At 39.0% G+C, this 22,796-nt stretch overlaps 1 protein-coding gene across 1 annotated transcript in view; it reads left to right on the forward strand.

Moving 5' to 3' along the window:
- Positions 1-22,796, forward strand: part of CACNA1A (calcium voltage-gated channel subunit alpha1 A) — a 3,713,953-nt gene that overhangs the window by 1,804,756 nt on the left and 1,886,401 nt on the right. Inside the window, exons 18-19 of the mRNA XM_044082385.1 lie at positions 17,438-17,576; positions 17,885-18,014. Of these exons, the coding sequence (XP_043938320.1) occupies positions 17,438-17,576; positions 17,885-18,014 (269 nt within the window). The remainder of the gene's footprint in view (positions 1-17,437; positions 17,577-17,884; positions 18,015-22,796) is intronic.

Below are 22,796 nucleotides of genomic sequence, written 5' to 3' on the forward strand. Positions count from 1 at the left end.
ATGTATCTCTAACACTATTCCCCTGCCTCTTCTACCTCTTCCCTTCCTCTATCTCCAACCACTCTTAATTCTTACAGTCTCAAAGCAACCTACCTGTCTAGTTTGTCTCCTATACTGTACCTCCCCTACATCTCTTACTAGCCATTCTTACTTTCCTTTCTTGTTTCCAAACTCCTGTACAACTAGATCCTACCCACTGTAAATAAGCATCTGCCTAACTATTAACTCATTTTGCTCTAAGCAGCTTAAATAATATTGTAACTAATCACATTTTCTTCTGCTAATTGTTTAAAACCTTGTTTGTAACAACTCACATACTTGTCTGCCAATTGTTAACACTCTGTATAATTGAATTGCCTGAGGAGCTTTTTTTCTCTCCAGGTCTCTGCTTGTAAGATCTTATAGCTGATTGTTACTATCATGTTGCTAAAATTTAATAAATTGTTTTCTAGTCCCGAGGAGCATTTCTCCCCGGGTCTCTGCTGAAAATGAGCCAAAATCTCAGCCAAACTAACCCGGTTAACAAATGTAAAATAAATAAAATAAAAATAAATTAATTTTGTATCCCAAAAAGATTTTAAACTGTCTCAAAATGTTCCACAACACTGTAATGTCTCTTTATGGTTTTGTCAGGTATAAAGTAATATTATCTGCAAATAGACCAATCTTTTCTTGGCTACCATACCAATTATATCCTTGAATTTTTGAGTGCCTTATTTTCTTTGCCAGTGATTCTAAATATAATGCAAAGAACAAAGGGGAAAGAGGACACCCCTGCCTGGTTCCTCTGCTCAAGCAAAAATGATCAGAGAGGATCCCAAACTTTGATCTTTCATATATCCTAATCAACCTTATAATTTTATTAGGGAATGCAAATGCTTCCATTGCCCTGATCATAAAGTCCCAGCTTACTCTTGTCAAATGCTTTTTCTGCATCAAGACCCATCAACAGCAGTGGTATTTTTTTACATACTGCTTCCCTCTGGATCATCAGTGTTCTGTTAATGTTGTCAAATGTTTGCATCCCCTCCACAAAACCAGATATTTATAAAATTTGGCATCACTTTTGCCATTCATTTAGCCATTATAAACATAAACACTGTATAATCATGGTTTAGTGTTAAAATGGGCTTGTATGAAGCTGGATATGATGGATCTTTACCCTCCTTTGCTGTTACAGCTACCACCACTTTTTTTTCCATTATGTTGGTATTTCTCCTCCTCTTAAAATACTGTTAAACATAATCTTCCAGATCTTTATCAGTTTTTCCCTCCTAGCTTCCAATCTTCCAGAGGAATACCATCTATTTCTTGGGACTTAGCTGTAGATTGGTTAGACATCACGATTTTTATCTAATTTCCTTCTCTCCTAACTGTTATTAATTGAGCGTCATCTACGTCTAACATTGGCATATTTAATTCTTCCATAAATATTTCCATTTGTACCTTTTCTTGAGTTCTGTATTTCTCTGCATTATACAGACTTTTATAGAATTTCCAAAATATTTCTAATACCTCTACAGGATCTTTTGTTACCTTCCTTGTTATAGGCTCCCAAAGCTTGGCAACAGCCCTTTCTACTTTCTGTTGCCTGAGTTGTTGTGCTAAAAGTTTTTGTGCTGTAGAGTTATTATCAAAAAACAGTTGCTTAACAGCAATCTTTCAAAACCCATGCATATTATTGAGGTAATCCTTTATTTTCTCTTTAGCATTCTGCAGTTGCTCTTCTTCTTGTTCTGTGAGACTCCCCCTATTCTGCAATACTTTAATATTTGTCAGTCCCTCTAAATAATTCTTTTTACTTCTTAACCATATCTCCCTTTCTTTTATTTCCACCCTCTCGCTCTCCTACTTTGGACACAATAGAAGATTCTTCGTGGGTTCTGTTCAAGCAGCTTTATTCTATACAAACACATCACTTTAAAGGTTTACTGACTTTAACTTATGTAACTTATATACAAACTAACAACTGAGATCATGCATGCTGTCACTGTGGCTGCTCTTACAAAATAGCACTAGGGAGTGCACTTATCTGGAATTTATAAGTGCACGTACAGCCTTGACATACGTCTTAAAGATACAGTACACTTCACTTGCAATATGAACTTCACACCCTATTTTTAAACCGCACTTTACTTTTATCCCACTTCCTAGCTATATTTTCAGAAGAAATTTCTATCTTCTTTAATAGCTCCTGAATAATTTCCACTACTCATTCTTTAAATTCCTCTCTTTTCAACAAGTAGGTGGGAAAGCATCATTGTCTCATTTTTATTTCAATACCCTGTGTTTCTATTGTAGTTATTATTGGTGCATGATCTGAAAGATTTATTGGGTGCATATCAAGACCTTCAATTAAATGCACATATTCCTGTAAAATGTAAATTCTGTGTAACCTAGCCAAGTTTTTTGTGTCTTGGGGAATAATATGTAAATACATTCCAAACTAATATTACTGAATTCACATCTTCCATGCCAAATATTTTCATACATTTCTTCAAACATCTACCCTTCTACATTATACTTTCCCTTCTGTGCACCCAGACATATCTTTATTGCTGCATATCAAGTTCCAGTCCCCAACTATAAGTAATACTCCTTGCTGAAAGCTGAGTATTTCTCTCCACATTTGCTTAAGCTCCATTATAGCAGTTTTAGGTAGAATGTAAATGCATGTCAGTCTAATACTCCTCCCTTGCCAGTAGACCCTTAGTACTGCACATCTACCATTATTATATTCTTATCGTATTATATCACTATTTGAGCTCCTCCTGCAATTAATATAAGTACTCCTGTTTTCCTTTGTCCCAGGTATTCCACTGAATAACCATCCTGAGTACCTTTTTGTATCAAATTCACATGTTCAGTTCTTTCCAAGTCTGTTTCCTGTACCATAACTATTTGCACTCTACATTTTTAATATACTTCACTACTGTTTCTTTTTCCATTTATCTGTGAGACCCTTGATATTTAAAGACATTACAGAAAGCATCATTGTATTCTTCTTCTTCTTTCAGCTTTTCCCGGTTAGGGGTCGCCACAGCAGATCACCTGTCCACTCATGATTGGCAGTGGAGTTTTTATGGTGTCGAGTTGCCAGCCCAGCGCCCAACCTTCTACAGAAGGCACACACGCACGCACTCACGCCTAGGGCCAATTTAGAGTGTCCAATCCACCTACAGAAAGTCTGCTCTTCAAAGTTTCCCTTAGAACTAGCTGGTTTCTCAGTAGTAGCACTAAAATCTGAAGCCCTGTGACTAGCACTTGCTCTAGAACCTGCTGGAAAGCACTAGGAAGCTGTAAACTGATACAAGCTCTCAACTCTCCTTGTTAATAAGGAGAAATTAATTGTAGGCACTAAACAGCCTATAACTGCAAAGTACCTTGCAAAGGTAAGGGAAAACAGCTCTTGTACTTTACAAAAAAAGCACCTAAACAAGCATGTCCAAGGGTCAGCTTCCAGTGATCTCTCCTGTCCACCTGGTGAATCTGGGCATACTGGGGCAATGCAGCAACTGCCTCATGTACACAGACAACCCTCTCCTCCTACCACCCAACACTACAACCTGTGAGAGATACACTTACATAGCCAAACTGGAAGCAAAGCTCTCTCTAGCCAAGATTGTGCTAGACAGTCAACAGGAGATGGTTAACACCTGCACTGCACCTCAAGCAACACATAGCCCTTTAAAACCCACACATAGCAACACTAAACCCACATATGTGGAGGCCCTTAATATTAAGCTGCCCAAGCAACAAGGACCTCCGAAGTTGAAATGCAAACACCAGTCACAACCAAAGTGACACATAGCTCACAGCACCAGTGTGCCACCCAACAACAGCCCCTAAGGCAAGACAACATACCCAACACTTTAGTCATAAGTGACACTATAGTCAGGCACACTGATGTCCCACTCACCAGGCTGAGCAAGGAGAAAATTACAGTCAGCTGCCGGTCAGGTGCCAGGATCCGCCACATAACGCATGCGCTCAAGTCACTCCACAACAAGTACAAATACGACTCTGTCATTGTCCATGTTGGAGTGAATGACTTGAGACGTACCCCCCTGGACTACATGAAAAGAGACATGGAAGAACTCTTGGATCATGTGGCCCAGGCAGGTATGACCCTAGCCATGAGTAGCATCCTGCCTTTGCCCAGAATGATACCACAGTATAAGGGCAAAATGATTGACTTCAATAATTAGCTAAGCTTCTGGTGTCATTCAAAGGGGATCCAGTATCTGTCTGCCTGGGACAACATGATTGACAAACCACAATGCTTTGCCAGATATGGTCTGCACCTGTCACCCCTGGGATTCAGGTTACTAGCTAAAGCTCTTGCCACCCCTATAGTGCCTTTTTTAGGCAAGGTTCAAAGGACAAAACTACCACCGTAACAGATACAAGCATGCAAAATCTGAAGGTAATGCTACTCAATGCTAGAAGTCTAAACCTCAAAATGCACTCTCTCGAGGCACTCCTAAAAATGGAGAACATCGATATCTGTGCAGTAACTGAGACCTGGTTCAAGACTCCAAAGAGCACCCCTGCAATACCAGGCTACAACTCTTACCACACTTTTCGGCCACCAAACCAAGACTGAAACACTAAAGGTGGAGGAGTGTCCATATTCACCAAGGATATTCACACCTCCAGGCTGGTTGCCCAACACAATGCATCTGAAATTCTCCAGGTGCAACTAACACTAGGTAAGACTGCAATCCAAATTGTAGCTTGCTACAGATCCCCCACCGTGCCCCAAGATTCTCACTACACCTTTCTAAACATACTGGAAAATATTAAGATACAACCAAACACCCTAATACTGGGTGATTTCAACTATCCTGCCATTAACTGGGAAAACTACTCGGATACCAACGCCTTTTCCCAACGGTTCTTGGAATTAATAAATTCCAACACCATGGATCAACTAATCCATTGTCCCACCAGGGGCTCCAATATCCTAGACCTGGGTATTACTAACATGGGAGATAGATGCTCCACACCAATGGTCACCCCCTCATTGGTCAGGTCTGACCATAAGCAAATCACCCTTGACATCCACATCACACTCCCACCCCCCAGTAAGGAAACCTCTGTAAAAAACTTCTCCAAAGCCAACTTCATGCTACTTAAGTCAGAAGTGACAAACTTCTTGGCACCCATGCAGACGGGAGCTGAAAGTTCGACTGCTGAATCCTACACTAAGGAACTGTATGAGCACATCAACTCGTGCATGAATCGTGCCATCCCAAATAGAACCAATACTGTGGGAAGAAATATCTGAGGAATTGTTTGGCTAGGCCTGTATAGGCCCTAGGGCCGATAGCCTAGTACCAACCTATGAACCTACAGCATGTCTTTGGGATGTGGGAGGAAACCGGAGCACCCAGAGGAAACCCACGTGACCACAGGGAGAACATGTAGACTCCACACAGGAGGCACCCCAGCCAAGGATCGAACTGAAGAACCTCTTGCTGTGAGGCAGAAAGCATCATTGTATTAAAATGCTATTATTCCCACCTTTTATGTGTAGCAGCTTTTTTGTTAAATGTCTGCTTCTAGCTTCTGTGTTACATGCACACACTGTTTAGCAGGTTGAACTTTTATACAGTTGCTTCTTGTCATATCCATTTCAGGTTATGTCACATCTTACAAAACTTTTTGTTTTATTGAAATCCCTCAAATAAACAAAAAAGGCAAGCACATGATAGTGGCCTTAGGTCAACTGGTGCCCTAGGCAAAAGGGCTCCACGGCACCCCCCACCACACCACCTGGTGCCCCCATCCTGGTCTACTTACACCAAATAAACACTGAAAAAGTGCCCCTGCTAGAGCGGCGCCCTAGGCGGCTGCCTAGTTAGCCTATGCCTAAGGCCAGTTATGACCGCATTCCCTATACCCCCCTAAAACCTATTAACTTAATACTAATGCAAAAATCTATATACATCTTCAAACATTGAAGTTTTATCCTCCTAAAAGAAACAAATGTCCCAAACTGACAGCTGCACTCACAAACTTGAGTTAACCTAAAAGAAAGGTTATACATGCCCCAACGACTGTAACCACAATATGATTCCAAAAAGAAAAAACTGTGACAGGATCCAAACTTAATGTAAAACCACTTATTTATTATAACTTAATAAAACAATTTGTTGAGCGCTTTCTTCTACAAATCGTAGATTTCATCAGAACAAACAGTATTCATTGTAACACACTTATATACTTTAATTTCCCGCCTTTTATATCAATTATTCACTTAAACAATCCTATAAATATTTAAACAACCGTGGATGTTTAAAAACATTTTCTTTAAAAAATAAAACTCAATAATGTGTATTAAAAAAAACATAAAAAACTATATGCTATATGACTGTACTGACTTCCCCAAAGTGCATACTTATTCATTCTGCACCTGACAGGAATACCTAGTCAGTCAACATATATACAAAAAAATAATAATTACTAAAAATATGTACAATATACATATGCGTTTTAATACTCACAGCACTTATAGACTATCTAAAAATATACTATATAATCCTTATTCAATGAATATCTTGGGTGTTTTTGTTAACTGCATTGTGAGCTGTAACTAAATTCTAATAAGAGGTTTAGTGGGAATATATTCATTAATACCCGGGGCACTACCAGCATTCAATCTTATCTGCCATTTGATTTCTCTTTCCCCCAATATTGCCTTAACATCCCCTCACCTTGGATTACTCTTGATCACCTCCAGTATTGCAAACCTAAATGAGTCACATCCGGTACTTCCTTCTAGGTGTCTATATAATGCATTGTTCTTATCTTTCTTTTTTATACAGTATAGGTGGTCATAAATCCTATTCCGCAACCTTCTGTCTGTTTTTCCTACATAGAAACTGGTACATGATGTGCATTTCCCCAAATATACTACATGTTGTGTCTGACAATTCCCCTTGCAGAAAGTTATTCTGCTTCTGATGTTATTGTCCAAAAATATCTGCACATCTTCCAGTATATATGAACACTGATTACAGTGTCCACATTTTTAGTACCTTCCTTCAAACATTGTTTTTTCCATGTTTATTAGTAGTTCTAGCTTCTATCATTCTCTTAATATTCATCCCAGTTTTGTAAACAAATGATGGTTTCTCCCCAATTTTACCACTCAACATTTCGTCACTTGTTAATATATTCCAATTTTTGTCTATGATGTTTTTTATTTCTCCTGCATACTGACTGTATTCTAAAATATAAGCCCTTTGAAAACTGTCAATTGTTCCACTTTTATAAGTGTTTTTCGGTAATATGATGTCACTACCCAAAAGAGGTAAATATTTTTTCCCCCATTCACTTATAACATATTCCGTAATATCCTTTACTAAATATCCAGGGTAACCCCTCCCTTGAAATAATTCACCTATAAATTTAATTTCATTAATCATATCCTCCTTACGAGATGTCATTCTAGCCGCCCTTATACATTGCCCTTTCTGGATACTTTTTTTCTGTGTATAAGGGTGGTTACTAGAGTATTCCAAATAGGAATTACAAAAAGTATCTTTCCTATAAATTCTAGACTGAAACATACTTCCACCGTTGAAAATATAAGTGTCCAAATAATTGATACCAGTCCTACTGAAATTATATGTAAATTTCAAGTATGGACTACATCCATTGATATATTCTATAAATTGTTTCAAAAGTGCTTCTGTCCCTTTCCATAAAATGAACAAATCATCCAGGAATCTGACATAACTAACTATATATTCCATCTAAGGGGTACGTATTATGTATTTATTTTCCCAATCTAGTAAACCTAGGTTGGCATAAATGGGGGCACATGCTGCCCCCATAGCTATTTGAGATATTTGTTTATAATATTCTCCTTTGAAATATATATAGTCATTGTCCAGAACTATGTTTATAAATTCAGCTATAAGTTCAATTCTGTCCCATTCAAATTGGGAATATTTCTTTACACTATCGATAAATCTAGTGACACCATTACTACGAGGTATACAGGAGAATAGATCTTTAATGTCGATGGTTACAAACATCATATTAGTATCCCATATGTCTTGTTTAAATCTCCCCAAAAAATCCCAGGAATCTTTGATTAAGTGTGGTACTTTTCCATAAATATGTTTTAACCATTGGTCTATAACCTTGCCAAAAGGAAAGGTTTTACTTCTACTTCCAGATATTATGGGCCTGAATGGGGGATTGGATACATTTTTATGTATTTTTGGTATACCTACGATGGTAGGCAAAACAGGATGATCCACTTTCAAAAATCTATAAAGTTCTACTTCAGTACTTTCATCTAATAGGAACTCTTCCAAATACAAATCTATTCTTCTGTGTGCAATGTTAATTTGGTTCAGAGAAGATACCTCATATTGTTCAGATACATTCAGAATCTCGAATATTTTCTGAATATATTCTTCATTGTCAAACCACACTACTCCTCCACCCTTATCGGGTGTCATAATTCTAATATTATTAACATCACAGAGGTTGCGTAAAACTATATCTTCCTCCTGACTCCAATTACTGTTTATTTTATGGTTATATACCTTGTTGTGTAACCCATATATCTGTTTAGTTACTACCCATTCAAATGCGGTTAACGTATTATGCATAGGTGGTGTGAAGTTACTTTTTTTCTTTAAACTTCCGTTACTTGTATCACCATGTATAGCATTCTGAAAAAATCCCACAAATTCAATTTCCTTAAATAAAACTTAAATTCAACTAAAATATCTACTACATTGAATTTTTTTCCTGGGTATGAATTTCATTACCTTGGAGAAAATCTTAAAATGTTCAATATGCACTGGGTACTGTGTGTAATTATATATTTTATAATCTCCTAAACTGTGAATAACCCCATCAACTTTTATAATTTCCTCAGCACTGGCAAGTTGTTTCATTTCATAAATGGTTTGTTGTTGTAATAATGACGTCTCCCCCCTCCCCCCTGTCTCCACTGTTGGTTTCCCTGATTGGTGTTCCCCCTCCAATGGTCTCGCTTTTCCAAAAAATCATCAGTATGTAACCTTTCCCTTCTATATTCAGAACCATAATCATCATTCATTGGTTCCCTTCCACTCATACCATTGTCATTTCTGTGATGATTAATATTATTCCATTTATAGGCAGTATGACTTTCATATTGCCTCAAATCTCTTAGGTACTTTTTACATTTCCTATCAAACATTTTTTTACAACTACTTTCCGCATACTGAAACTGCTTAGCATGTAGATTCTCCCATTGCGGGTACAATAAATCATTAGTTATGGAAATATTCAATTCCTCCACTTCCTTCAATACCAAACTAAGCTTACTGTCATTACAAGCTATTATAAACTCCATAAACTGTTTACCAAAGTTATCAAACATTTGGTTACAAATCTGTATATTTGTTTCATTAAGTTCAACACCCATGGGTTGCTTGAAAAAACGCAAACCCATTGGTATAATACCACTGTCAATACATTTTCGTAAATATAAATTGCCCATTTGTAATGCCTTAATTACATTCAATTTTTTTAACAAAACTGTATATGATATCCTTTAGTGTACCATGCTTCTCATAACTTCCATTCATATTTTCTCTATTGTGGCTGATATTCTTAAAATCATAAGACAGTTTCAAAAAATTGTCTAAATCATTCACATTATTACTAGGTTTTGAGTTACCATAGTCCGGAAACTTGTACCGAGCATTGCCACTGTTGCCGTGGTCTATAACCGCTTTCAAACCCACTTGAGTAGCATATGTCCTCGTGGGTGGTAGGCGTTTCGGTTTAGCCCCCGAGATTAAATAAACGTCCTCCGAAACATTGCCAAAATCTGTAGATTTACAATTCAGATTGTCACTTAGATTTAGGGCTCCATTCCCATTAGAGGCTGTGTTTACTACAGTTTCTTTGTCCTCCATACCACGCTGTCCATTAGGTATATCCACGGAACTCCCACTTTTGGTTTCCGACCGTGGTGTTACATTCCCCTGAGGCACGTTGTTGTACAAAGTAGCAGACGGTGTCATCAGTTCAAGCAGTCGAGTGATCTCCCCCTTAAGTATAGCCAGTTCAGAGTGAATTTTATGCACTTCTTCTCTCCTTACTGGCAAAAACATAGAGGGCAATTCGTCAGTGGAATCCATGGCACAAACGACAATCTCAAGCAAACACTTCAAGAAATCCAAACACTTCCCCAACGACTGTAACCACAATATGATTCCAAAAAGAAAAAACTGTGACAGGATCCAAACTTAATGTAAAACCACTTATTTATTATAACTTAATAAAACAATTTGTTGAGCGCTTTCTTCTACAAATCGTAGATTTCATCAGAACAAACAGTATTCATTGTAATACACTTATATACTTTAATTTCCCGCCCTTTATATCAATTATTCAGGTTATAGGTTATACATGCTAAGACACACGGTGCAGCCTTTGCTTCTAGCAAGTGCTGTCTAGTTTTGTCATATCTTTATAGCTTTCCCAGCTGGAAAGATACCTGAATACTTTCAGAGAACATTAGCTGCTAGCCAATTTCTCTTTTTTTCCCATCCAGTTTCTCATAGTCAGATGGTAGCCTGTTTCTCTTTATCAGAGTGTAGTCAGTTTTTCTTTATCAAATTGTCCCTATGGAGACACAAGGTTGTTGAGTCTTTCAGCTTTTCCCTGTTAGGGGTCGCCACAGCAGAACTGCGGTTCGCTAATGATTGGCAGTAGATTTTTACGTGCCAACTTGCCGGGCCTGATGCACAGCCTTCAACGAGGGAACACCCATTCACGCATGTCGCCACACAGAAGACCCTCTGAGAATCGAACGGGACAACGTCTTACTGTGAGGAGACAACGCTACTGCAGCACCACCACCGCAGTCTTATGGAGACACAAGGTACAGATACAGAATTGCTACTAAGCATGCATTTATTTGCTGAAAAAAATTATAATATTCAATATTCTTTTTCATTTACTTGCTGTATGTTAAAAAGTGTTACTAAATCAAGCTAATGGCCTTAATCCAGTCATTCACCTATGTAAGAATGAGAAAAGCACATTATATTTTACTTTTGTCATGCTCTTTTAACTAGACTTTTTTTCTTCCTTTTTTTACATTGCAATGCCTACATTTCTTAGAACTGAACAAGGAGAAAGAGAGAGAAGAAAGGAGAAAGAAACAAAGAAGCACCTGTTTGCAATGGTTATCCCCATTACCCTTAAAAATAACTGGGAAAACTTTACTTTATGACATGCAAAGAAAATCATACACTATAAAAATAGTACTATTAAGAAAATAATTTGGTTTACTTACAGTTACATTTCTCCCTCCTCTTCCCCTCCCCTAAGTATTTTTCCAAACATTAATGACATAAAGTAGGACATATGCTTTAGAGTCCCACACATATCCAAAAAGGTCCAGTATTTCCAGATTTTCTTGTATCTTTCATATTTCATAAATATAATTGTTGCTTTGTAACCCATATTTATCAATTTCCAAGTTACTGGTTTTATTCTTATTCATCCCCATCTCCAAGACCATGTCTCTGCTTCAGTTCCAATTTACTCTCGAGTTCTCTAGTCAACTCTCGTGCTCCCCTCCTTCTCTCCAGCATTTTCCATTGAAAGATTGGAAACATTTTCACTGGCAGAGTCTCTCTGTGGTCTTTATTACCAAATCTCTTTCTGTTTCACAGCTCACTTTTTGTTGGACAAACTTTTGCATTTCCTCCTTAGCATGTACTTCATCAAAAAAGTATTTTATCCTTTCCAGGGAAGAATATTTTGAAGATATCTGAGTACAGCAGTTTGAATCTCATGCCTGCTTCTCGACATTCCCTGAAGAGTGGAATACATTTACTCCTCTTTTACCTGGAGTAGAATGAGTAACTATACTCCACAAAAACTCTCTCCCATTTTTAGTACTTTGTTCTTTTGCCACAGTTTTGTCAGAATCAACTCCTTCGGCTGGTAGGATTGTATCTTTACTATTAAAGGTATAGATTGCTTATTTGGTTGGAATCCCCATGAAGGGAGGAGTGGTTTTCCAAGTCATGTAATGACCTCCCTGCACAATAGACAGGACCCATTTGTCTGTGGTAATGCTTGTCCATTTTGAAAGGAAATGACAAAGTAGATGGGAAGGAGGAATTTCTGACAAAGTAGTCAGATAGTCCCAGACTATCTGGCTTGTCTGGAAAGAGGGCCTTTTGAGCAGATGCTGGCTGAGATCTAGGAGGCATCTGCCCATGTGTCCCATTCTTGTTTTGTTGGAAACAAGCGCAGGTCTTTTTCTTTACAAAATTAGGTCTAGAAGGGTGGTTCCTATGGTATTTAGGAACTGGGGAAACAAAAATATGTTTAATTTCCTAAAGTTCTTTTCCTTTGTCTTGAAGGAATTTGAACAGGGCTGCAGGATTAGAACCAACTAGAGTGATATTGTCCTATGGTGCATCCATACGTTTTGCCTTGAAATCCTCAGGCAAAGGCTGCAATCTCAGCCAGGAATATCTCCTGGGGACAGAACCAGATGTTGCTGTTCTTGCAGACACCTCAGCTGAATCATAACTGCATTTTATGGAATACCTGGTAACCTGGGAGGAAACTGCCAAGAGGGAAGAAAGCTGGGATTTTGCTGCAGCACTTGGGAGATCTGTCAGCAGTTTAGAAGCCTCTGAAAGTAGGGCCAGAACATACATAGGCATGTGTCTGATAATTAATGGCCCTAAAAGCCAGAGTAGAACAGGTGTAGACCTTTTTCCCATTTCTCTCCATCATTTTACTGTCCTTATCTGAGGACAGGAGGTTGGTGGAGGGCAGTAATTTAGTTATTTTATCAGCAGAAAGAGAGAGAGATCATAGCTCGATCTGCAAGAGATCATTTGTACAGGTAGCCATTGTCTTCAGGAACTTTATAGAACCTTTCTGGCCTTTAGGAGCAGGAAGTTGTGAGTCAGGGTTTTTGGATGCTGCAAGAAAGGCATCTTTGAAAGCTGACAAAATGGGTGGAATGGCTGAGAGGTCAGGAAAATCTATTTGTAAGAGGTCATAGTACTTCTTTTGTATTTCTGAAACCTGTGAGCTTTCCCACTTGAAAAATCCCTTATTCTGGAGATAGTTTCTCCAAGTGTAATATCCTCTTCAGGAGAATCTCCACCGTTGGAATCAACTTCAGGGGAGGCATAACTCAGAGGAGAGTCTGAGTGGAGTAGGCCAGGGAGTCATCTGAAGATGATTCATCTCTTTCAGAGGCCTCTTGTTCAGCAGATGTACTTCTGGGTGGAGGGGAAATAGGAGATGCTGGAGTAGGTTGTTTTAAAGTGGAAGGCCTAAGTACCAGAAAGGTATTCAAGATCCCTTGGAAAAAGGCTTGCAAGTCTGGGAAAGGCTTCTGTGGGAGACACATGATTCTGTTTGTGTTTCCTCTTGAGAGGAAGGCCTACCCTAGGCTGGGATGGAAGGGCTGACATAGGCCTAGGCTCTGGACCCAACGTCGGCAAAACCTCAATGGAAGGGGCAAGAGAGGTACTACGAGGAACATTTGAAAGAACAGGACAGGGTTCCCCACTTAAGATCCATAACGGACATCTGCGATACCTGTGTGGATGTGCTGAAGGAGCCCTCCCTACTAGCTTCTAAATCAGTACCCACCAAAGGAGGAGGACCAGGCACCCTACATACCTCTGGGCCTTCACCAGCCTCAAGAAGGACATCCAGGATCAGAAGCACAGATGAAGATTAAGTCCTTACCCTTTTCACCTTTTTCTTTGGGAGGTCACCCGACGGACCTGGAGTACCTTCCATACATAGTGCTAGTCACTTTCATCTCTGGTTTTCAAGATATATATTAAAGGCAGACAGAAGACTGCCTTTATTTTAGGGACGAACACCTGACAGATGGTACAGGCCTGGTAGTCATGACTGGAACCCAGACAGGAAAGACACTGGTTGTGGTTCTCTTTGTGTGGTATCTGTCTTCCACAGTGGCACTGGCCCTTCTTGGATGACATTAACCTCTAACAAGCATGCAGTAGCAAAAGCACAGTAAAGGTTTTCCCCAACAGGACACTTATCTGAATTGTAGAAAACATTTGGCGATAAGACGAACAGTGGCAACTGTTGCTCGGACTGGCAGCAGAGAAGTTCTGAGGATGGTATGTGCAGATGTCACTTTTATGGCCAATGTTGGCTGTTCTATGTGGAGTATTGCATGTACCTAACAGTAACTTAAGTCTTTGGTATACTGGCTGGACGTTCGGGTCACCTAGGCAGGGAACTACCTCATGTTATGAATATTGGAACATGGAAATAGAAGGACATCCTTATATACCCTATCCACTCTTTATTCCTCTTTATATATGAGGCCCTTTTAGTAGAGTACTATCCTCAGACAAATGTTTTCCTGGGACAGGAAAACTGAGGATTTTTGTGCCTATATGTCCCTTATGTACCAGCACATAATCTTGTGAGGATGTCATAGGTCAGATGTACAGCATATCAGGAAGGTGTCTACATTTTTGTAAACTGAATGGATATATAGTACCCTTGGGAGGATACATCCCAGTTCTCAGCAATATTGCAACAGTGATCTCTTCAAACATATACTGTTATGGGAGGTTCTTACACAATTGTACTTCCTCCCTTTTCACGCACCTGACCAGAGGCAGTTACTAAAATTTTCCTGACAGACTGGACCTATTCATTAAGGTCAAGGGACAGTCTGTCAGGAAAATTTTAGAGGAATAAAGAGTGGATAGGGTATATAAGGATGTCCTTCTATTTCCATGTTCCAATATTCATAACATGAGGTAGTTCCCTGCCTAGGTGACCCGAACGTCCAGCCAGTATACCAAAGACTTAAGTTACTGTTAGGTACATGCAATACTCCACATAGAACAGCCCAACACTCTCAACCTCTACCTGACTGCATGGATGATAGAGTTTTGATTCTATTTAGGCACCTTTTTCAGAGGACATGAGACATGTAGTGGAGGCTAGAAAATCTGCTACTAGGAAATCATATTTTGCCAAATGGAAGAAATGTTCAAGCTGGTGCTGTAATAGAGACCACAATCCATGTCATGTATGGTGCTGCAGTGGTTCTCCATTATGTGTGGAAATTGCTCAAGTCAGGCCTGTCTTACACTTTTAACAAAGTGCCCATTTCAGTCATTTCTACTTGTCTGACATTAATTTCACCCTTTTTACTTTATTCCAAATCAAACAGTTCTTAAAGAGGTTTTACATATTAAAACTACCTAGAAAACAGGTGGCTCCATCTGGGATCTTAATTTTGTGTTTGAAAAGGAAACTGTATCTCCCTTTGAACCTGTAGCCTCTTCTTTCCAGAAATGTCTTAATCAGAAGACTGCTTTGCTTATTGCTCTGACTTCAGCTAAGCAAATATCTGAGCTGCAGGCCGTCGTGTCTTTTCAACCCTTTTTGATTTTCCATAAGAACGATGAGTCTTAAAACCAACTCTACTTCATTTTCAAAGTTGTTTCTGAGTTTACCTGAAACCAAAGTATTCATCTTCCTGTGTTTTTCCTTAATCCCAAAAACAGAGGAGCGACAGAATTCTTCTTACCATATATGTCCACAGGCAACTCAGAATTACCTGGGCAAGACTAAGGATTTCAGTATGTCAGACCAACTTTTTATTTCCTTTTATGACAAGAAAAAAAGGATAGCTAGTTTCCAAACAAAGCATTTTCACCTCTTTGTTTCAGACTGTTCAACTCTATTATACTTACCATGAAAAAAAAAAACTCTTCAGAATGTCAAGGATCACTCTACTGGAGTATGGCTACTTCTGGGGCCTTTTAGAAAGAAGGCACTCTAGAGCTATTCATCAGAACATGCTTTTACTAAGTGTTATAAAAACTTTTCTAGAGCTCAACGGGTTTTTCTACAGTTATTCTCAGGGTCTTATGGACTGTGGCCCTACTAACTCCACCCTTCTTTCCATAGTTTTGGTAATTGCCCCATATAGCTAAAGGCTACTGCAACAGTGATCTAATGAGGAGCGTAGTACAATTGTGTAAGATAACTTAACATAACAATAGATGAACAGATAACTGTTATAGCACTCCCCTCACTTCCCTGTTTTTATTTTCATGTCTTCCCATGGCTGGGGTAGTGTCTCTGTAACATTTCTGTTTTCTGACATGACATTTTTTGTCAAACAAATCCACAAAATATCCCAAGGGATAAATGTCCCATTGTCAAATAGGGAGCACAAATAAATAAATCCAATGAAGTAGACAACGTAACAGACACGAGCACAAAGGACCATAGATACTGGAAATGTGTTTATTCAGATCAACAGGTGCACACAAACGGTTACGTTCTTTCACCATCGGCTTCTTCAGACGAAAATTAAGACTTATTTTGGTCTGAAGAAGCCAGTGGTGAAAGCTCTTACTTTTTGTGTGCAACTGTTGTTCTGAATAAACACATTTCCAGTATCTGTGTCCTTTGTGCTCATGTCTGTTACATTGTCTACTTTGTTGGATTTATTTATTTGTGCTCCCAACATGACATTTTTTTGTACTTTATATGTTATTTTTTTTAGACACTGGGTTTCAGCCTCCCTCTTAAGGGGCAAGAAAGCACTGAATTTTGGAGTTCATTTATCTTTAATACCAGCATGCTTGTGTCCTTGAGCAGATATAAGGTGCATGCGGAAGGTGCCTAAATCTTTTGTGAATTGGATGAATGTCTGATCCTTGGCAGAATATGTTTTATATAATTAAAGGCTACTGCAACAGTGACCTTTTTGAACATCTAGTGTTATGGTAAGTTAGCTTCCACAACTGTGTTATCTGCACATGTGCCTTAGTTACAGACGCCTTCCAATATGAGTTTCTCCAGAGGTGAAGCAACATTCCAGAGTTTCTGTGAAACTTTCTACATCTTATCTGTTACTGACAAAGTTAGTCTTTACTAAGGCCAGCTGCACTTAACTTTTACCATCTTATGATACCATATATGGGCATGCCTTGGCCCAGACCTTGCCATTCTCAGCAAGTGAAATGGCTTGAGAACTTGCTGCAGATTCATAAATAAGGCTAAATGGTGACAGTAGAGCATGACCAAAATAAAGTGTAATTTTTTTTTTGTTGTTTTCTATCAATACCTATTATGCCTTGTTATATCTGATTGCTACAGTTGTGTGGTTCACTGAAATATGGATTCTCAGTTCTCTTATAGGGTGAACCTTGGCTTAGTTCAATTTTTTCTATGACTTAGATGCAGAAGAGGTACACAAGTGGTCTCTGATAATCAAAGCTTGTTTGAATATGGCTTTTTTAGCTTTTACAAGTTGTGTAACATATTTGGATTTTTTTTCTTTTGAAAGCAACATAACAAGTTAATTTAAAGTAATTACTTTGGCATTATTTAAAAAAAATGTTTCTTGTTTCTGCAGTTAACAAAAATGCAAATCCAGATCCACTGCCAAAGAAGGAGGAAGAAAAGAAAGAAGAGGAAGAAGATGACCATGGTGAAGATGGACCCAAACCAATGCCCCCCTACAGTTCCATGTTCATTCTGTCAACCACAAACCCGTATGTGATGTGTAGTTTCTATAATTTTACAAGTTCAGTAACATATTTGACCTGACTTTGTATTTACAGGTTACTAATGTCAGTTGAGACAGAGTTAACAGTTTTTGAGAGCTCTTCTAGTCTGACGACTAATTTTTGCTTTACCATAAACCCGTATGTGATGTGTAGTTTCTATAATTTTACAAGTTCAGTAACATATTTGACCTGAGTTTGTATTTACAGGTTAATAATGTCAGTTGAGACAGAGTTAACAGTTTTTGAGAGCTCTTCTAGTCTGACGACTAATTTTTGCTTTTTTTATTTTCTAGATTCCGCAGAGCTTGTCACTACATTGTAAACTTGCGTTACTTTGAGATGTGCATTCTTTTTGTTATTGCAATGAGCAGCATTGCACTGGCTGCAGAAGATCCTGTGCAGCCAGACTCAGCCAGAAACAATGTGAGTTTAAACTGCACTTTAAAGTTCTTAGCTACATTTAAGTGTACAGATGTATGTACTTTGAAATTAAAAGAAGTCTTCAGTTCTATTTTGTACCTGTCTTGTATCCTGTATGTGTTCTTCAGCTGTATACAGCATGAATGTCAATATATAGGATGGATAGCATATCAGGAGGGGGTCATAAAACCTTATCCAGTAAAGGTGTTTATGTGTCATTAATTCTGCAGTTTTATGCATCTTTCTAAGGCTGTAAAAAAACAGTTTTTTTCTCTTTCACCACTTCTGTTACTTAAAAATGTTATTAGGGTTTAGATGAGAAATAGCTGTCTACAGTGGGTTTACATGTTTATTTTTTATTCCTACGGGCTACATTGCCATTGCTGTGTATCCTTGATGTTGCTTTTTTGCTTTAGCACTGTTTATATTATTTGTACTGTATTGTAGTTAATAATACATATTAATTATTAATGCAACAGTGTTGTAAGGCTGTATTTCTAGATAAATTTAGTTTTTACATTTCAGAAGTTGCATAATTTTGTCCTTAGGCTGTGCATTTCAGTCAATCAGAAGTCTTTACTATTGTTCCAATGAGTCTGGGCATAGAAGCAGCACAGCGACATGGAAAAATGAACAGTAGTGAATCCTTTAGTCTTATGAGTACCAAGTACTAAATCTTATTACAAGAAAGACAGTTGTACTTAGCAAAGACTGATCAAGTATTTATTTATTTACCATTTGTTAACCAGGTTGTTACACTGGTCCGAAAACACTTTTAGGGTATGTCCTGAGCTAAGAAAGCAAAAATCATAAATAAGGAACACAGACATACAAGGCCAAGGCTGAATTTTTCAGAAATAATTGCAGCAATGTGGCCAGGAGTTGTGAGCAATGAGTGACCATGCGCAGGGTGTGTGTGTGATAGAGAAACTCAGTAAACATAATTGGGAGAAGCTGATCAGCAGGGTTGCTGCTATTGTATTGCTAATGGTGGTATAGAGACACAGTAATGAGAGACATAATTAAAATGTGGAGAAACAATATGACAGAACAATTCAGTAGCATAAAAAATTCTACAATGTGAAGAGCCACCACTAGTGAGTTAGATCACCAAATAATCCTGATGTTTCAGCAAGGAAGTAGTGGAATTATGTCAGGGTAGCCACAACCTTAACATATGTATATGCCCAACAGGCTTTTATTGTCACTATTAACAATGGTGTTGCACTTTGTCAGCCTTGGAGGTGCTGTATTATCCAACTGCTGTTAATATTTCATGACCTTCACATCACAACACCAACATTATAGACAGGTACTATGTAGATAGAGTCACCATACTGGAACTGGTTTATGTGTGTTGCCCTCATCTGCAAGCCTGTGGGAGTCATTGGCTACCTATCCCAGTGGGTACTAAGATACTTGTGGCTTTGAAAATGCTAACTAGTGGGATCTTACATTAACCAGTAGTGGACATAGTGGAGGTATCCCAGTCATCTGCCTGAAGGATACTCCACTAGTTCCTTGATACTGTGCTGCAGCATTTGGGGGACCATATGTGGTTTCCTTGCACCACGCAGGACAGAGAGAGAAAGAAAACACCATGAGGAACTTTTACAGTATAGCCTGTTTCCCTGTCATAATGGGGGACATAGACTGCAACCATATTGAAATAAAGGCCCCATCAGTTGAGCTGGGAAGACGGCATGTGAATTGTAAAGTTTACCACTTCATCAACCACTAGGTGGTCTGTCATGCACAGGGTATTAGCTAATATGTCTGCAAGCTACCCAGGCAACACCCATGACACCCACATATGGCACATATATGACTTGTATCAATGGTTTGTGAGGTGTTACTTCCTCCAGGGGCATTTTATTACCAGATATTACTTGGAGCCATGGTTGATGACACCTATCAAAAGTCTACACACTGTAACAGATAATGGGTGCAACCTTGTCCTGTCAGAAACCTGGGTCATTGTCAAGGATGTTTGGGCTGCTTAAAGCACACTTTTGGTGCTTTGATGTAGCTAGTATTGCCCAGTTGTATGATCCTGGAAATTTGCCAAGATCTTCTTAGTATGTGCAGTGCTACAGAACGTAATATTGAGAAAATAGTTGCAGCAGGGAGGAACATGTGCTTTCACACCAGGCAGTGGAGGGTGACCTAATTGATGAGTCATTGGGGGACCATGCCAGGCAAAAGCAGGCACAATACACAGTGGCACTGGGCAAGAAGCAGTGAATGGTCACACCTTTGGGCCATAGTAAAGCATAGTAAAGCATATACACTACAGTAAAAGTGATGCATACAAACCTACAATCAGACTGTGCTTACCCATACATACACTGGCAACACTGTGTATGAGGCATAAGCAACACAAGTAATAATGTACAAAAGGCAGGGCACAGTTATCACTATTTTTACAGGCGGAGACAGGAACATGAGTATGCAATGTCTTCCACCTGTAAATGTATGTGCACTGTTGTAACTGAAAATAACTTTGTGCAGTGTTTCTAAAGTGGAAGAGGCTTATTGCAAAATATTCTGAGAGGGGCCATTGCCATGATGTGTGTGTGTGTGTGTGTGTGTGTGTGTGTGTGTGTGTGTGTGTGTGTGTGTGTGTGTGTGTGTTGTATGTCAATCTGTGTGTGTGAGTATAACTGTTGCAGCACTGTGGCTTAGCCTATGGACAGGTCAAGGGCACTCATAGAAGACCTGTAGGCATCTTATGCACACTCCTGTCCATAGGAGCTGCCTCTCCTAAGAATTTCACAGGCAGTAACCAGACAAACACTCCACTATGGGGAAGTGGTGAGTTTGATCTCCTATAGAGAGTAGCAAGAAATTCCCCTATCTCAGTCAATGGCAGTTTGATCAGTGGGTTGCCTCCCATCACCCTTGCCTCACATGCAATGTGGGCAGTATGCTTATGTGCATTTCTAATAATGTCTCTAATTATATCTGATTTACTCTTAGTTTGGTCTTGGTCACCAATAGCATGGATCTGTAACTCTCATGCCACCCACAGTCCTGGTAGGGCTGGTTAGAATTCTCTTGGCTGAACATCCATTAGCAATGGAGATGAAGAGCATGCAGGAACATTTTATTCTCCATGTTGGAGTACTTGCATTTATGTGTGTCTTTCTTTGCCAGACATAAGATTTATGAGGAGACGGACTACAATGTGTGGCTATACTAGTAAGCATTGCCTTTCCTTTAACACCATCTGCAGTGCACTGTTCAGCATCTGTCACTCTCATGTCAGTATCTAAAGATAATAGGTTGACAGACTGGTGTACATGAATATATGTCACAGCTACAGCCATTGTGTCCCCCTCCCAAACAACTACCCCCAACCCCTCTCCTTCAACAGAACAGAGCAACCACCTACAAACAGGCAAATAACCCTCTCAAGAATATCTCTTAGCCCCAGAAATCTGAACAAAGCCTAAAATAATGAGGGGGGGGGATAGGGACAGATTTTAAATATTGCTCTTATAAACTTAGAAAGTTTCTTTAATAACAGGCTTTGTGTTAGCTTGCATTTTCTTAAGGCTTTGAAGCCTTAAACTCAAATGTGTGTCATTGTTTAGTGGCTTCAGTCCTCGGGGATTTCCCAGAAAACCACAAATTTTATGAGGAACAAACCAAAAATATGAGGCAGAAATCTGGACATTCTGTGAAAATCTAGATACCAGTATACCACTATGCTTCACTTGCAGGCAAGTTCAGCCATCATCATTGAAAGCAGTGGCGGTATGCTGACCCCAGTAGGCACCATCCTCTGAGCTGCAGAGCATGTTCAGCTATGGTACTGCAGCTATGTGATTACTACTTTCCCCTAACCCCCACTTCATTAAAAATACAATAAAAAAATACTAATAATAATAACACTTGACATACAAGCCAGCACAGCATAGCATAATGCTTGCTAAGTTTTGCTGATCAAACTTAGTTATATATGTCCCACCTGTACTCTTATCAGTCGCAGGTAAGCTCAATAGCAGACCCCATTCTTTACACATGCACAAAGCTCTTGTTCTGAGCAGTGCAATGTCACTTTACAAACAAAAAATGTTAGTATGACACCTATAAATGTTGGCTTACATATTCCCTACGTGGAGTGTCTGTAGTTACCATTCTTGTTAGATTTCTAATGTCTGTCTTGCTTTCCCTGCTAATGCAGCAGTAGGTTAAAAAGGGTATTAAGATTTTCAAAACACAAATTTCGCACATTTGTACAAGGAACATATTTAGGAGACTCTGTAGCAAAAGCAATGCTTAGTAAATAGTAGAACCTACCTCACACAGGCAGTGATGCTGTTTTCCTTCTTCACAAGTAGCTTTCATACAGGTGTAGCAAATATCAATAATGACGCAGTATGTTTTCTTCCATAACACAGTGAGGGTCTGTGCAGCCTGTGGGATTTATATCAAAAAGATTCAGGCATGATGATTATGAGAGTTCACCTTATGAATCTTTCAGAATCACTTAAACTAAGCATCACAACTAGACTGTCGCCACTCTAAGAGGCATTCACATTGTCTTGCATGCATATGAGTATCTGTCTGGGTCAAGGGCACATAATCCTTCTTATTATACAACTGCAGTCAATGGATGTGTTACTCCACATAGATTCATAGATTAGTACTAGGCTAACTGCCCTTGCGAGCTATTTTAAGCCTAGCCAATTATCCCTTGTGAGACTCAAACCGTGTACCTTGTGTTTGTAAGGCAAACACCTTAACCATTAGGCCACCCTCCCAACCCATAAGACATAA

This window comes from Protopterus annectens, chromosome 9.part0 (assembly GCF_019279795.1).
Source record: "Protopterus annectens isolate FY-2018-M chromosome 9.part0, PAN1.0, whole genome shotgun sequence".
NCBI lineage: Eukaryota > Metazoa > Chordata > Ceratodontiformes > Protopteridae > Protopterus > Protopterus annectens.